The sequence below is a fragment of the Lolium rigidum genome, chromosome 4 (assembly GCF_022539505.1).
Source record: "Lolium rigidum isolate FL_2022 chromosome 4, APGP_CSIRO_Lrig_0.1, whole genome shotgun sequence".
NCBI classification, from domain to species: Eukaryota; Viridiplantae; Streptophyta; class Magnoliopsida; order Poales; family Poaceae; genus Lolium; species Lolium rigidum.
This window is the reverse complement of record NC_061511.1, coordinates 250,540,719-250,559,046: the sequence shown is the minus strand read 5'-3', so window position 1 is coordinate 250,559,046 and position 18,328 is coordinate 250,540,719. Positions and strand designations below refer to the sequence as shown.

Genomic DNA, 18,328 nt, shown 5'->3' with positions numbered 1-18,328 from the left:
GCCCCCAGCCTTGGGGGAGAACTACTCCCTCCTCATAATGGGAGACAGCAACGGCGATGAATATGGCGGTGGTATCGATGAAGATGACTCCGGGGGCAATTCCCCGTCCCGGCGGCATGCCGGAACAGAGGCTTCTATCCCCCGAAACGGAGTTTCGCGATGGCGGCGGCGTCCCTGGAGTCTTTCTGGAGTTTCGTCAATTGGTATCGAGTTTTTAGGTCACGAGGGGTTAAATAGACGAAGAGGCGGAGTCAGGGGGGCCATGGGGCTCCCTCCTCATAGGCTGGCGCGCCCCCCCTCCAGGCCGCGCCGCCTATGAGTGCAGGGGCCCACAGGCCTCCTCTCCGGCTCCCCTTCGGTGTCCCGGTCCGTCTCGGTGAAATATGATGTTTGGCCTTTGTTTCGTCGAATTCCGAGAATGTTGCCCGAACAGCCTTTTACCGGAACTAAAAACAGCGAGAAAACGGAGCCGGCACTTCGGCATCTTGTTAATAGGTTAGTTCCGGAAAATGCATCAAAACGATATAAAGTATGGATAAAACATGTAGATATTGTCATAAAACTAGCATGAAGCATAAGAAATTATAGATACGTTGGAGACGTATCAAGATGACAACGGGAAACCTTCGCAATTAGAACTATATAATGTGATCAATTGCTACACTTTGATTAGGTCAAGTCCACCATATTATTCTCCTTAATAATATGACCTCGCTAATAAGTGACACTATGTCCATGACTATGAAAACCAATAACCAACACTTATTTCACGAACTAGTATAGAGGCATACTAGGGACACATTGTGTTCATATTCCACACATGTATTATGTTTCCGGATAATGCAATAAGCATGGTATATAAACATTACCATGATCATGGATTGGTGATAATAAATATTCCTTTATTATTTCGTCTTGGGCACCAAATCCCTCCTTTTTTCGCGCCATGGCTTCCATCAATCTTGGTAATGGTAGGTCTGTGTTGTTCTTGGATGGATCGTTGGATCAATGGAGCTACGGTGGCGGATTTGGCTCCACTTGTTCTTAAAGCTATTGGCACACGATAGAGGAACTGCAGAACTGTGGCCGATGGTCTCATCAATGGTAGCTGGGTCTTGGATATTACTAGGGCACTGGAGGTATGGAGTGTCGTGGAGAGTGCTAGCTTGTGGCTGACGATCATAAATATGAAACTTGAGGTGGATGTGCGGGATTCTTTTAGCTGTCCTTGTGCTGTCGACAATCAGTACTCAAGAAGGGACACTTACATGGCTCTCTGTCAAGGCAGTATCAGGTCAGCGATGGTGAGCTGCACTTAGAAGCCGTGGACACCGTTAAAATGTAAATTTTTCATCCGGCTTGCCCTTCAATACAGAGTGTGGACCTCAAACCGACGCATCAGACACGGCCTTCAAGATGCTATGGTGCCTTGCTAGACACGCTGGATCATATTCTTTTGGGTTGTGTCGTTGCTAGGAAAGTTTGGTTCCGCTGCTTCAGTCTAGTCGGTATTCATATCGATGTTCCGGATGGCACTGGAAATCTTGAGACGTGGTGGCTGAAAGCTAGGAGGAGGTTTAGGCATGAATGATCATTTTACTATTCCTAGGTTTCATTTCTACTGTCTTTACTGCCTAAGCATATTTTTACGGATCCAAACTTCTTTGTTAAAGAGAGGAGACTTTTTGATTCGTTTGTCATGGCGGTCTGCTGGTCCTTGTGGAAGCAGCGCAACGCTTACGTCTTCAACAACATTAGGCAGCAGTTCTCGGTGATCGATCTTGCAGACAAGATTGTTAATGAGTTCAACTCTTGGATGCCTATGCGTGTTCGCAAAGAGATTTGCCTTTCTTGTAATAACTTTGCTTTCTTCTATAAAAGTTTGGTACGCATAAGCGTACCCTCGAAAAAAGAAAAGGTTTCATGAAAAATAAAATACTACTGAATCAATGAGGACACTAACTAATAAATCGAAGATATACACTAGATGTTTCGTCAGGTTTACGCCCAATAAATATTCAGATACGCTTTGTTACTAGATCCTTTTCAGCTACATTTGCAGACCAATTATGGGAGACTTGGCAGTATTTCAAATCACGGAGCCATGGGCGCAACGGGTCATACACGTTTAACGTTTAGGACCCGCTATCAGGCGCAGCTGCCTTCCCGTGACGGCCGGCGCCACGGAAGTGAAAACAAATCGATGTTCCACAAACGCCAGCGGAGCCAGCCAGCCAGCACACCATGTTATTTAGGCCACTCCGCCGCTCCACTCCCGAACCAAGTGAGGCGAAGGAGCCACCGAGGAGGAGGTCGCAGACCAGTTCACCGCCGTCTCGCTTGCTCTGTGCGCGTGAAGGCACCGAGGAGGCGAGGAGGAGGTCGAAGCCATGGCGTCGGCGGCGTCGGTGCTGCCGCTGCTCCTGCTGCTCGCTGCCGCGGCGGCGAGGGAGGCCGACGGGTACGTGGCGTACAACACGAGCGCGGGGACGGTGGCCGGGGTGCTGAACGTGCACCTGGTGCCGCACTCCCACGACGACGTCGGCTGGCTCAAGACCGTCGACCAGTACTTCGTCGGATCCAACAACTCCATCCAGGTGAGCAGCGCATGCAGACGCCCGTCCCGTGGCCGTGCTCGCAAAATTCTTCGATGGCTGCCGCGCGTGGTTCGTGATTTCCTCCATGTGTGTGTGTGTGTGGATTGCAGGGCGCGTGCGTGATGAACACTCTGGACTCCGTGGTGGACGCGCTGGCCAGGGACCCCGGCCGCAAGTTCGTCGTCGCAGAGCAGGTGACGTCCTCTCCCAAATTCCCCACCGGATTGCCCTCCTCCTTTCATTCTCATACTTTGGTCATTTGGCGTGCCAAATGCATGGTTTGACATTTCTTCACTTCCTTTGCCCAACGAAAGTAGTCTTATCCTCTCTTATACCTCGCCATGATTGGACAGTCACTAGTGCTTGCTTGGGCCATGGATGTGTGGTCTCGTTCTGAAAGAGAAAAGGCAAATCCCTTGTCTCACTGCACCCCAATCTAGTCATCTACTAGTAGTCACTTACTGTTGGGGCGTAGGGCCGGACCTCTCACGTGCCCAATCTAGTCTATTATAGTGACCATACTGTACTCGATCGATGGCAACTATCACACGATCGGATTGTTTATCCTTCAGCTGGCTAGCCGTATAAATAAACGAGTATAATCCGCAGATCGGTGAATGTGCCGGCTGTCAGCTACGGATTATTCAAACCATGCGAGATACGTAGTATCTTTTTAAATAAAGAATTTCGAAATAATGAGATATCACCAAAATAAATACAGTTCAGTTTCCAAATTCAGCATTACTACTAGTACTGGGATAAGAAATATGTATCCCATTTAATAGCTATTTTACTCCCTCAGTCCTAAAATAAGTGACTCAACCTTTTCTAGATAGAAGTATCTACAACTAAAATGCATCTAGATGCACTTGTAGTTATACAAAACTGAGTAACTAATTTTAGGACAAAAGGAGTACATGTTTTCGATGGACTACACCACTTAAAAAAAATCTCTTTGGGCCCCATTTATTTGCTTAATGTATTGCAAGTGTACCGTCTGATTGGGTGTAAAGGACTTGTGTTCATTAAACGGCTAATTAATCTTATTGGGCAGCAATACAATTATGTGGACCACCATTTACAGAGGACCAATAAATCGAGCAAGCACCATCAACACCACTACCACTAGTAACCACTCTTATGCTACATACGTGTTCGCATATACGACAAAGACCACCACTTAATGTTTGCTAGTGCTTTTTGTTGATGTGTGTATAAAGTGGTTTGCCTAGTTCTTTCCATTCGTTCGGATTTTTGATTGCGTTGGCTAGTGCCTCTTACTTAACATGGTATCAGAGCCTAGGATCTCAAGTTCGAGTTCTGGGTTTCACAATTTATCCAGAAAATTGATTATGGCCCCTAGACTTCATGCACGTGTTGGGCTCCCCAGTCACAATTTTGGTTGCGCTGACGAGTGCCTCTCACTTAACACTTTTAATATGAGTTATGTCTTTTGCATCTAGGCTTTCTTCCAAAGGTGGTGGGTAGAGAAAAGCCCAAAAATCCAGGCCGTAGTCCACAAGCTAGTTGATTCTGGTCAGCTCGAGTTCATGTATGTAATGTGGTTTCATTATTCCCTTTGATCTTGTACATATACACAATTTTGACAAACTTTGGATATATGATCCAGAAATGGTGGTTGGTGTATGCATGATGAAGCTGCTACCCATTATATTGACATGATTGATCAGACCACACTTGGTCACCGGGTGATTAAACAACAATTCAACAAGACTCCAAGAGCTGGCTGGCAAATCGATCCTTTTGGTCATTCTGCAGTTCAGTCTTACTTGCTTGGAGCAGAGGTAATGTTAACACCACATTTGCAGATTGTCTCGAAACCTTAATTGTGTTTCAGAATTTCATTGCGAATATCTCTTCCTGGAACATTGCTCTAAATTTGGTCTTTGTTTTTGTTGTAACTATAGCTTGGTTTTGATTCTATGCACTTTGCAAGAATCGACTACCAAGATAGAGCAGTGCGTAAAGGAGATAAAGGCCTGGAAGTTATATGGCGGGGCTCAAGAACTTTTGGTTCATCTTCTCAGGTTACTATCATCATTATTATGCCAACAATTACATGCATTCTATTAATTAGCATATATGATTAGATTGAAAACTACTGTCCTTAATTCTGTTCATTTAAATGTATAACTGAATTGCAGATCTTTACAAATGCATTTCCTGTCCATTATAGCCCTCCCAGTGGCTTTGGTTTTGAAGTTTTGGATGACATGACGCCTGTTCAGGTATATGGCTGTTGGCAAGCAGTTTCAGTGATCTCCAGTTCTTTGCAGAACCTCTCACCAGTTTTAATTCATTGACAACCTTTTGGTAGGACGATCTGTTGCTGTTTGACTATAATGTTGAACGACGCGTTAATGATTTTGTTTCTGCAGCCATAGCACAGGTAAACTTTCATTTGTTGCAAGAGCTTTTGGTTTACTCAAGCAATTGGAGAATAGGTTTGAACTGAAACCTGGATCTGACTTCTGATGTTTCCTTAATCAGGCAAATGTTACACGTACAAACCACATAATGTGGACCATGGGCGATGATTTTAATTACCAGTATGCTGAATCTTGGTTCCGGAATATGGATAAACTTATACATTACGTGAACAAGGTATTGCTGATTGCTGAATAATAGGTCTAGACTGTCAGGTGACTAGTTGAGGCCTTTACGTTTTGATGAATACTGGTCTGTTCTCGTTTTCTTTGCATTCTTATGACTCTCATCTCATACTAGAAATATTTCTTCGTTTCATGAGTGGTAAACCATATATAGTGGACATGTAGCATATTTATGAGCTTTGAGTGATGCCCCTATGTATCAGAACAGGGTCACGAGACAGCGTTTCATTCAGTACGACAGGAACATACAGGGAAATGCATTTTGGCTCATAGATGTAGATGCACCCATTATTCAAAAAACCTACTTCAAAATGTTAAAAAAATCTGAAATTTTTTCTAGCTGTACACTGGGACATTCTATGTCAGCACACAAATGGCAGTAAAACGCCGCATGCATCAATTGATGCAGAGGCAAGGGAGATCCCTATTTCGTAAAAAAATGTCAGCACACAAATTTACACAAAAGAATGATATTTTTGTGACTTGTGTAAAAGATAAATTTTTCGGTGCTCCAAAATGGCTTCTCACGAGATATTTATTTGTCGTTTTTACACAGCCCAGAAAAAGTACCTTTTCCCCCAAAAAATTTTGTGTATCAACATAGTATGTCCGGATGTACACCCAGGACGTTTTTTTCAGAATTTTGGACACATTGAAATATATATATAATGTATTTCTTACAATAGGTGCATTTGGACCTATGAGCCAAAACACCATGTCAGAACATACATAACTAATTTCATACTGCTCCTGTAAAGGAGTCTTAAAATCTACATAATATATTAGTCCTGAAAGTATTTGAAGATAAGAAATTATTCCCTGAACACCGCAGGATGGCCGAGTGCATGCGCTGTATTCTACTCCATCCATTTACACAGATGCAAAACATTCATCAAATGAATCTTGGCCACTCAAACACGATGATTATTTCCCGTAAGTTGTTGAACTTGCTAAAATGACTAGAGTTCATTCTTTATGCTCTTATGCTATTGTGAATTGCAGATATGCTGATTCAAAAAATGCTTACTGGACTGGGTATTTTACAAGCCGCCCGACTTTCAAGCGATATGTTCGAACTCTCAGTGGATATTACCTGGTATAATATTTTTTTATACAAGAAAAATTGCGATGATAGATAATATATGTAAGTTTAGAATTGACTAAATTTAGTCTTGAGCCAGGGAGTGGGTTTTCCTTGACTATTCTCTATCTCTGTTTTCAGTAGCTTGGTTTAGAATACTTAGTGCCTTTTCTTCTTCCCGTTCTCATAATGTTGTTTGCCTTGTTTTATTTTTGTCTTAGTTGTACCTGTGTTGTCTCAGCGTCTAGTGAAACATGCTCTTCGGGGCGTGTTTGAGGAAAAAGAGTTAACTAACTTTAGGGAAATCGCTCTTTCCTAACAGGCTGCACGCCAAATAGAATTTTTGGTGGGAGGATTGTTTACTTCGAGCTTGGAGGACGCAATGGGAATCGCCCAGCATCATGATGCAGTCTCAGGAACAGCAAAACAACACACAACTGATGATTACTCGAAACGCCTTGCTCTCGGAGCATCCCAGGTTCATAATATCTCTTGTAGAAATGCTTTAAGGAAAGCCCTCTTTCAGTTTGGCTAACAGAGTAGCTATTCATATCTTGTAGGTCGAGAAAAGTCTAAATACTGCTTTGGATTGTCTGACAAGCTCTAAAGGAACATGTAGGTCTCCACCAGTAAAGTTTAGTCAGGTGAGATATAAACTTGATTTTCTGTAATAGTGCTTATCACAAGTCTGTTTGTACAAATATGTATTCTATAATTAGAAATGCACATCACCATGCTTTGTCTCAGAACGAAACACGACAATAGAATCGTCTTGAACTTTTATTATTTCACAGTGTTCTGGCATAGTTACTCATTTAAGCTCTGCTCTGAAAATATGTCAAAGAGTCTGGTTTGTTCACAGAACATGTTTAACTGATCTAACAGTTTCATTGTTGATTTTTTTTAGTGCCAACTGCTCAATATAAGCTACTGCCCTTCAACTGAGGAACAAATTTCAGGAGGAAAGAGTTTAGTAAGTAATTTTATAATGTAACGTCACTTATGATTTTGTACATACTGACATTATCTTCTGCAGGTTATAGTTGCTTACAATCCTCTTGGATGGGAACATAGTGACTACATACGGGTTCCAGTATGCATCTAAACATTTACTGTGAATTTTTATCCAATTACTTCTGAACCTCTGTAAAGGAAGAATATAGATCAAGCATATACCCTCAATTGGTTCAAAGCTCTTCAGTAGTTTGTCAACATATGGAAAGGAATATGTTGATAAGGCTTGTGCCTATTTTTACCAGATCCTAGGTTCTTGAGCTAATTTACTTACTTTACCTTTTTTTTCAGGTCAATGATGTACATCTAGTCGTAAAAAGCTCTGATGGAAGTGTTGTCGATTCACAACTAGTTGAGGTTGATACTGTGACAGACAATTTAAGGAAGCTGTATGTGAAGGCTTATCTTGGAATCAATACAGACAAACCCCCCAAGTATTGGATAGTATTTCAAGCTTCTGTGCCACCAATGGGATGGAATACGTACTTCGTTTCGAAACCCACGGGGACAGGTGAAACTGCATCCCACTAGAAATGAATGTTTGATTCATTCCTCTTTAGAGAAAAGAAACTTTTGTTTGTGGATAATAGAGTGATGATATATTGTTTTCTGAATGAGTGCGGCGAACTGGATAACAGGGTATTACAAGAGAATACAATTTTACCATGTTTTTTTCTTCTTCTTGTGTGATAACATGGCATGCTATCACTCAGTTACTTCGGACTAATATTGAGATTTCAATGTTATTTTTCGTTATCTTCACTAACATCAACCTTAATCACTAGACAAAAATATATGGTCCTAGCAAATGTAATAACTGCAAATATGATTAGCCATTATATTTTATATTTTTTCAATATCAAGAATCGTGTTTTTATCTGAGTGTTCGTTGGGTTAATTTTACATCATTTTCCATTGACTTATACAGGATCCAATAAAATGGGGTCCGTCTCAGCTATCAGTTCTCCAAACAATGGCACAGTTGAAGTTGGACCAGGGCCTCTAAAGATGACATTTTCGTCAGCATCTGGACAATTGACGCGGATATTCAATTCTATCTCAGGAGTGAGTCCTAACACATACTGTCATTTATCGATATATGTTTGTGTGTGAAAATTTAGATTGGACAAACAATTATTTTAAATTTACATATGTGGTTACATGTATGTATCATTAGGAGAAATTATGTACTACTATTTTCTGGATAGTTTGGTATTGGCACCAGCCAAAAGTAATAAATGCTTTAAATATAGAAGCTGAGAGAAATATGCAGATTTTCTCTTGGCAGTCCAATAACACAGGAATCATCTGCATCACATATTCAATTAATGTTCTAATGCCACATATATACTCCATCCGTCCCAGTTCACAGGGCTTACGCGTATCCCTAGGTCGTAAATTTGACGATGATAATGCAACATATGTATTACAAAATATATATCATTAGAAAGCTTTCTAATGATATTATTTTTATATTATACAAATGATATTATGTTGGCCAAATTGACAACCTAGGGATACGCTGCATATGAACCCTACGAGGACGGGCAGAAAATATTAAATTCGATACATGCCCCCTCCCCCCCACCCGGTCATTGCATTGGCATACTTTGCAAGCTAAAGAAATATACAATGTATAATTATTTTGTGAAATTGAAAATTATCGGCAAAAGAAAATTCTTATAGTTGATCAACATTGCTTTTCTGAACTTCTTTTGTATGTATAGCTAAATAAATCTATTATATTGGGAAGTTCCTGGAGTTTTACCACATGATATTCAGTAATAAAATTTGTTGGTGTTTTTTAGGTGGATTTACCAATTCAACAGAGCTTTCTTTGGTATGGTTCAAGCACAGGTGATGCCATGGATTCACAGGTATTATCATGGAGCTATTTTTTCTCTACTAAATTTCATTTGATTCACATGTTTGATTTGCTCATGTATATGTTTTATTCCAGGCATCTGGAGCTTATATTTTTAGACCAGATGGGGCTACACCTACTGCTGTTTCAAGATCGGTAATACTAACTGTTCATCTACGCACCCTTTGGTAGAGAGAATAATCTATTAACAATAACTCCACATTAGTCACGCTTCCCGTATTTTTCTGCCATTATTTCTCTATTCAGCAAAATATAGTCTATGAGGATCGTAGGCCTTCAAAAACATAAAACAGTATGTTTTGGCACTTTTTTATGGATATGTTTTCTACAAACTACTCCCTCTGGTTTCTTTTAATTGACTCAGATTTAGTACAATTTTGTACTAAATTCGAGTCACTTTAAAAAGGACCGGAGAAAGTAGAATAGATGAAGGCATGGTATCTATTATTGCCCATTTTTATAACAAGACTTTGAGAGATATAGATAAAAAGCATAGTGAACAGCCAAAAAATATCCAATTAGTCTTGTGAGTTGCTATTATAGAAGGGATAGTAATTGGATACTTGTATAATTTATCTAATATATTACTTAATTAAACTTACCCCTGCATTATCAATTATTTAAATCTATAAATAGGTTTTCCTATATGATTGATTGACTTATTCATATTTCTGTTAGGTATCGCTGAAAGTCATCCGTGGACCTTTGGTTGATGAAGTCCACCAGCAATTCAGCTCATGGATTTCTCAGGTCAGATTTAAAATTTACTCCAATATACATACCATCGTGAGGATAATTTTAATTCTTGAACCTATAGTGATATAATTACATTAACTATATTGTACCATCCAAAATTTCTGTGTAGCTGTAGTTTTTTTACTTTAGTTATATTCTAGTACAGTTTCTTGGTTATGATTAGTTAATCCCGTGCTCCTTCATACAAACATTTTTTTCTAGGTGTAATATACTAATTAACATAAAGTCTCTATCCAACTCTCAAAAAAATCTCTATCCACTAAGATATTTGTTTGTAGGTTACACGACTCTACAAGGATAAGGATCATGCTGAAGTAGAATACACGGTTAGTAATTTCCTCGACTTTTGAGAGTAAAGGTTAAAACTATATTTGTCCGTTTTGGAGAATATGGCATTCCAGGCTTCCAGCAATATTAAACAAGCATGGAATTTTATTTTTTTCTTCCTTTCTTATGTTAAAGATTGGGCCAATCCCTGTCAACGATGGAATAGGAAAGGAGGTCATCACGCGACTGACAGCAAATATGGCCACAAACAGCACTTTTTATACAGATTCTAATGGAAGAGATTTCCTCAAGAGGGTAAGTACCAATATTTTTTACGATTGAGTTAGTTCATTTGTTCCTGGTCCAAAGTTATCGCTCTGTTTGAAATATTGTTAAATATAACAATAGCTAACCTTCCCATTTGTACCTGAATTATTTTATGAGTGACCGTTAGAGCCCTACAGAATATCTAAATTAAAATATGTTTGAGTTTTCAATGTATTCATACACTCCTCTTACAACCAAGTTCCTTTTGATTTCATCTATAGGTGAGAAACTACAGGGAAGATTGGGATCTTCAGGTGACTCAGCCAGTTGCAGGAAATTACTATCCGGTATGCACACTATTCACATTTTAATAGTGCGATAATTTTGGTTAGTAATATTAGTACTTCGAATGCAGATTATTCTATTTATACGTACTTTATAATGCTGTCATCAGTAGGAAAAATGATGTACTTTGTAGAATGGTGTCACTAGTTAATGTGAGTTGTCTATTCTATCATCATTATGCTGGCAAAATGGACGTGTAAGAGAGCAGTCATTTTCAGGACTACACCTGACACTTCCTCATTTTTTCGTTTTCCAAGGAAATTTATTATTTCATCACTGGTGTTATTTCATATGTTTTAGTTGCTTATAAGTGTCCAAAGAAGATTAAAGATACTTCTCTCATGTTAACTTTACAGGTTAATCTAGGGATGTATGTAGCAGATGGAAAATATGAACTATCTGTCCTTGTTGATCGTTCTGTTGGAGCATCAAGTATTCAGGATGGCCAAATAGAAATTATGCTCCACAGGTATTACCTGGACTATTCTGAGCTCATTCCAGACCTAACATGGGACTAACTCCCATCGCGGTACCATATTTTTCACCTCACTAGGATAGACCAATCCATACATGTGGATGTGGTACAATTGTTTTGAAGCTAGCGGCCAGCATGAATTTAGAGATGGACTACGAAAATGTTGCCAACAAGTCCACCTAAAACAGCTAAAACTGGCATTTTTAGATTTATCAGTTTTGCAACCTACCTGTGTTTCGAACTTATTATGCAAAATTGTTTAATGTCTTCAACCTCTGTCTTTACCAACTCTGTCTTCAACCTCTTGAAGTCATCTACGGATGTGTGTAATCCAGTTCAGATAATCCCTTGTACGCTCAACCTCTGATCATAAATATTGTGAATCTCAGGCGTATACTTCATGATGATGGCAGAGGTGTAGGGGAGCCACTCGACGAAGTTGTTTGCGTCGATAATCAATGTGATGGGCTTACGGTATACATTCACTCACAGTATTGTATCCATTTCTATTTCCTCCAGCACCGACCTGACATCATATTCACTATCTCTACCATAACACTACCTCAAACTCTTACAGGCTAAGGGTACTTATTATGTCAATGTCAACAAGCTTGGACATGGAGCCCACTGGCGACGGGTAACTGGGCAAGAAGTTTATTCACCCTTTCTTCTTGGTTTCGCTCATGAGGTACATTTATATACTCTCTCATCCTATTTCTTAAAAAAAATTGTTTCTGCAGTTAGTAATATTGTTCTTACAGGACGAGAGCAGTTGGAAATCCTACAGTATTGCGAAAGGCAGCATCATGGATGCAAATTATAGTCTTCCTCATAACGTCGCGATCATCACCTTGCAGGTTCACAATTTATTTATGTCAGAACCTATATGTCTGGATATCGAATAGGATCGTATTGGTCACTGACAGAATATGGCTTAACATTTCAGAATATTGACGATGGTACCACGCTCCTCCGGTTGGCACATTTGTTTCAGGTATTTATGGTTTACATAGCTGCTTCATATAATACATATTTCTATTTAGTTTACTGAATAGTTTTTTTCGGAGTTGCAGGCTGCAGAGGACCCGCAGAACTCAGTGATGGCAAAAGTAGAACTGAAGAAACTGTTTGGAAAGAGAAATGTAAGTAATTTGATGTAGTTCATCTTTTTGCACGATCAGAAGGTGTCACAAAATAGTGCTTAGTGCTGGGACCCATGGAGATACATGAATATTATACTCTGATGAATATTATTTCTTTGGAAAGTAAATGTATCCCGAAATGCTTAGTTCTGTTCCATTGTGCAGATCAAGCAATTGACTGAAACTAACCTGTCCGCCAATCAAAAGAAGTCGGAGATGAGAAAGCTCAACTGGAGGGTTGTGGGAGACACTGAAAGTGGCCCTGCCCCAATAGTTGGTGGACCAGTTGACAGTCAAGCCCTTGTTGTTGAGCTGGGACCCATGGAGATACGCACATTCTCACTGAAATTCTGAGTTGTAGTCGAAGAAACCTATGTCATGCAATTCCATGTATACATGTTCTAGGAGATTTTGGCGCCTTTGTTCACAGAGTTACGTCCTTTACTGAAATACATGTACTTTTTTCTTTACGTGAACTAGATTACAGGGATTCTGATGGGCACATGATTGGCTAAGTTCAATGGTTAGAGTGTTGAATTGCTATTGCAAAATGGGACACTTGCTGGTTGCACACTCTCAGCATTTTTTTTTTTATAGTACATGACGGAAAACAACTTATGAGTTATCGATGGCGATGATTGGACCAGCCTGGAAACCCTAAGCCCTTCCAAGTTTGAACCCGTTTCAGTTTGATGATCCAGTACTATTTAGGATCAATTATCTATGATATGTTTGTCTTTAAGGAAGTCAGATATTTATGATGTATGATTATCATCAAGAAAGAATTGGGTGTGCTACTATAAATAGGGGCAGCCTCAGAATCCGCCATTAATTTTGGCGCTATAGCGGAGCTAAATCGTGCTATAGCGGACAATTGTGCGGGGATTTCATTTAGTGGCTGCTGGCTCAAAACAATATAGCGCGTGCTATAGCGGACAATTGTACGGGGATTTCATTTAGTGGCTGCTGGCTCAAAAGGATATAGCGCGCTATCTAAAATCATAATTATTATAGTGTTCAGAGATGAATACCAAGATTTGTTCAGCTTACAAGTGTTAAGTTTTCTGGCTCTGATTGCCGACATTAAACCGAGCTGGTATATTCATCACTTTATTGCCACACCCATGAATGAGCGCTAGTCAGCAACTATCCAAACAACAACCAATCTTTTAGTCATGACCAAAAAACTGGTAGGATATGATTTTGTAGCAATCAAAACACACCCGAAGTCACGGCCAGTGGCATTGCTTCACGGCCTGACCCTACACTTAGCCAAATTTAGCCACCGTCATGAGACGAAGATGGAGATCAGAGAGCATGCATCGCATCCTTGGACAAATGTAAGCCAATCAAGGACATGCAAGGGAGCAAACCTGGTCATCATGATCCTGCATGCAACAAACCGTTTTCTTTAGACCAAGTCTCTCGACGAAGCGAGTGTTGGCCACAGCATATTCATATATAGCAGTGAAAGCCGCTTTACAAACTCTCGATCTACCGGTGTATGTCCACAGCGCTAGCTAGCTCACAACTCTTTCTATCACTAGCATAGCGTTCACCACAATGCCGAACCTACCCTGCTTGTTCTCGCCGGAGTGGCCGAGGCGGTGCGGCAGTGGAGCACCTCCTCTCTGGCACATGGCCGCCGGCAGGATCATGTAGACTTCCTAGGTACGTATTACGCTTGCAAGCCTTTTTATACAGATTTGTTTTCAGGAAGAACCGACATCATTTTTCGCGGAAGTTTTTGTTTTTGTTGAAACACGATTATTTAATTACACATGCCATTTGTCAAGTATTGCACTTCATCAGTTTTCTCACACTTGTTCCATTTTCTTTGGGAGCAGTGCTGGTTCAAAATAATACGCTTGTTGCAAAGTCTTTTTCTTTATACGGCTTCGTTTTATTCCTCAACATGAATTAAATATGTGGCACTCGTTAGTTCTTTTTTATGTATACATACACTTCGTGCTCCCCCCTAGCAGAATTTTGGCTGTGAGAAAAACATAGACGGTGGAGATCTTCTCATATCTCTTTGTAAGGGTTGGCATGATTGTAAAATTTAAAATCTGACGTGTTATATTGTACGGATAATTTTGGGCACGTATAGCGTACTAATACGGTCCCATGATATCACCAGCGGTGGTGGAGACGACTGGCGGACCCTTAATTAGCAGGATCTCTCCCGGCGTAGCGATTCTATCGTTCGACGGTGTCGTTGTCGAATCTCAGCGGACGCGTACATAGCCAGCAGGTTTCGAAACCGCATGCACGACGTGGGGCGGTAGTTAGGAAACTGGGATAATTACCTGATCACGTAACCTATTTTTTTCCAACACAGCGTATAGATACCGTATGTATATAACGGGTATATATGGGTTAGATATAGGTTTCGGCGGGCCTAAGGTAGGAAAAAAAAACTTAAATAGAACCCCTTAACTTCTATTAGGGGGGAGCACTGGAGCATGACTCGTATACATATCGGTGCCCGAGGTCACGAGAAGCACCACTAACGTAAGACATTTTGTTTTCCATGACATCTTGTGTACACTAAACTACCTCGAACTAGTAAAATGTCTCAAATATAATGACGAGACCCCTATTTTATTGCATGATTGACTACTTGAGAGGCTAGCTAAAAGATGGCAACTAGCTTCCACTTTGTCCACCGAGGCAGTACTGACCTAGGGTGTAGATGGCCCGTCTCGTGCAGCTGTTGTTCAGCTTCGTATTCCGCTGCAGGAAAAATCAAGGCTTGTGTTAGATTAACTCTTATCATATTGTGCAAAACAATTATGGAATTTTAGTTAAAAATGTGCACTAATCTATTATGCATAGTGATATCAAGAGACCATCTAACAACTGTCATATATGGTCGATAACTAGATGTTTGTGGATGCATGTGCCAATGCTGAAATTAGCTCGTCATGGTTGGTCGTGTAAATGCTAGCAAACATTTCCCAATCCTATTTTAGATAGTATGTTCTTCATCCTTTCGTATGTCAAACTCGTACCACTCGTGGGTTGGCTCCATTTCCAATTTCATCTCACTTCTCCACAGACGAGTCAAGCTTCTTTTCTTTCTCACAAGGTATCACATATTCATTAGTAGAAATTATTACTATCGGAGTATGTTTAAAGCTAAAATGTTGGTCATGTAAAATGTTATGGCTAACCATGTTGGACTTAGTTTCTATAGTGTGATTAAATTGACATGGTCAAGGGAGAGGCCCTGCCTACATTCGTCCTTGGGGTATTTGCAAACATTGCATATGGTCTCCCAGTGACTCGGTGTTATTGTGGATGATACCTACATGGTTGTGTTGACCTCATGTTATATAGTATAACATATGTCATTTGAAATGAGATACTCACGCCATAGATAGCGCTGTAATCACCAACACAGGAGAAATTGTGCATAGTGAAACCACCCAGAATGAGCAGGTCCTTTCATTTTTTCCAGTAAATCTCATGCAAATGAAAATAATTGCTCGTTCTGGGTGGCCCAACATGCACCAAATCTCATACCTTGTGATTTCAGCACCATATAACGTGTTTAGCTCATTCAGAAAGACAATTTTTATACGTAGTAGGTTAACACTATGTTGTAGAGATCATTCACATTGACAGTCCACCACCAAGACCATATGCAATGGTTGTAAAAACGCATAGCGAGAATGTGCTTAATTAGGACCTCTCGTTAGACTACCTAGATTCGATGATAATATCAGAACCATTCAAGTCCAACATGGTAAGCCATAACATTAAACAATCTCATTGTTTTAGCACTAGATATACTCTGATATTTATCATTATGTGGATAAATGGATGATATTGCGGGTAAGGGAAAAAAATGACTCCTCTTTGGAGAAGTAAGATGAAATTGGTGATGCAGCCAACCCATGAGTGGTATGAGTTTGACGTAAGGAAGGGCGTGGAAAAATACTATCTCGAAGTGGATGAGATAAGGTTGCTAGCATTTACAGAATCAACCATAGCGAAGAGCTAAATTTCAGCATTGGCACATCTACCCGCAAGCACCTAGTTGTTGGCCATATATGCAAGCTGCTAGGCGGTGACACAATGCCCAGATGCACAATAGGTCGGTGCACATTTTAAATAAGAAAAATACATAAATTGCTTGCACTTGCATATGATTTGAGTTACCTACAGAAATTAATCTTGATTTTTTCTGCTACGGAATATGAGGCTAAACAAAAGCTACGCGAGACAGAGCCATCTACACTCAAGTTGATGCTCCCTCGGTAGTTGAAATGAAAGCTAATTGCGATCTAATTTGCATTTCTCTTAAGTTGTCGATTATGCAATAAAATAGGGGTCTCGTCCCTCACATTTGGAGTATTTTGCTAGTTTAGGTGGTTTAGTGTACATTATATGTCATGTAAAACAAAAGCTCCTAGTGACCCCTAGTGGCTTCTCCTGACCTCGTAAACGGTATGTAGTGTATGCATGAAAAAAATACTAGCTAGTGTGAGGTGTTCTTAACAACGTTGAGCAATGAAACAAAGCCATAAAAAAAATACTTTGCAGCATGTGCTGTCCTATCTCAACATTGCCTCGGAAGAAAATTGAGCAAGTGTGCCAAAATAGATGAAGTGCAAGATGAATTTTGGAAAAAGTGAGGTTATGATGATTTTGCAAGATGACAACAAAATACAGTGCTACTTAAATCTTTTCAACTGTCAGGGAGGAACTTGGCCAATAAAATACTTAGGCACACCAATTAGTGCAAGAAGGCCTACTGTTGCTGAAATGAATTTCCTAGGTGACAAAACTAAGAAAAAAATGAGTGGCTGGGTGGGGAATAATATGTCCATTGGTGGAAGGATAATTAAGATTGGTGCTTGCTTGTCCAGTATTAGTGTGTATCAGATGTCCATGAGACTTCTGCACAAGACCGCAATTGAGGAGATGGATAAACCTACTAGATCCTTATTTTGGGCTGGTAGTGCAGATAAAAGAAAGTAACGCTTTGTTAAATGGAGATGGATTTGTAAACCAAAGAAGAAGGGTGGTTTGGGCCTGAAAGATCTTACCAAATTTAATATCAGTTTTATATGTAAATGGTGGTGGAAAATTGAATCTGATACTGGCCCTGGCAACATTTCATGAATGTGAAATATCTGAGAGATTCTGGTATCTTCTATTCAAGGAAAAGGCATGGAGACTCTCCCCTATGGATAGATATGCAGAAAGTAAAAGATCTCTATTTATGTGGCAGGAGGATGCAAGTGGGATGGGAAATTGACAAATTTCTGGTGTGATGCTTGGTGTGGCCTTAATCCTTTGAAAGAGACTTTTCCCGATATCTTTGATATATGTAATGAACAAGATATTACTGTTGTTGGTGTTGCTACTCTTGGGTGGAATTTCTCCTTCAGAAGATACTTGTCTCCTGATCTGACTGTTCAAGTGCATGGCCTGCTGGGTATAGTGAGACAAACTGTGCTATCTCAGGAAAAGGATAAATCATTCTAGAAATGGACAAAGAATGGTATTTTTTCTGTTAAATCCATGTACAATCACCTATGCATGAATGGGACTGATAGATCTTTCAGATACCTGTGGAAAAGCAAAATCCCTTTAAAAATAAAGATATGATTGTGGCTGATATAGCACAACAATTGCAACAAAAGACAATTTGCTGAAGGAAAATTGGATTGGAAGTGCTTCCTGTCAGTTTTCTCACCAAGATGAAACCATATCACATCTTTTATTTGAATGTACAACAGCAAAATATGTTTGGAGCACAATTGCTATGGCAATAGGGGTAACTGATAGACCTGGGAGTTTCACCCAATTCTTTTGGTGGTTCCCTCGTTTGGTTCCAGCTAGCATAAATTTG

At 40.0% G+C, this 18,328-nt stretch overlaps 1 protein-coding gene across 1 annotated transcript; it reads left to right on the top strand.

Moving 5' to 3' along the window:
- Window positions 1-2,390: 2,390 nt before the first annotated feature.
- LOC124648584 (alpha-mannosidase-like) lies at window positions 2,391-13,033 on the top strand. The gene is made up of 29 exons (XM_047188316.1): window positions 2,391-2,597; window positions 2,708-2,791; window positions 4,061-4,149; window positions 4,228-4,402; window positions 4,526-4,645; window positions 4,763-4,846; window positions 4,936-5,007; window positions 5,109-5,222; window positions 6,063-6,163; window positions 6,233-6,326; window positions 6,634-6,789; window positions 6,872-6,955; window positions 7,219-7,284; window positions 7,348-7,404; window positions 7,617-7,836; window positions 8,254-8,390; window positions 9,134-9,202; window positions 9,286-9,345; window positions 9,889-9,960; window positions 10,245-10,292; window positions 10,429-10,548; window positions 10,782-10,847; window positions 11,202-11,314; window positions 11,710-11,794; window positions 11,898-12,008; window positions 12,082-12,177; window positions 12,267-12,314; window positions 12,394-12,462; window positions 12,628-13,033. The coding sequence occupies exons 1-29, from the start codon at window positions 2,391-2,393 to the stop codon at window positions 12,814-12,816; spliced, it is 3,006 nt and encodes a 1,001-aa protein (XP_047044272.1). The 3' UTR covers window positions 12,817-13,033.
- Window positions 13,034-18,328: the final 5,295 nt, after the last annotated feature.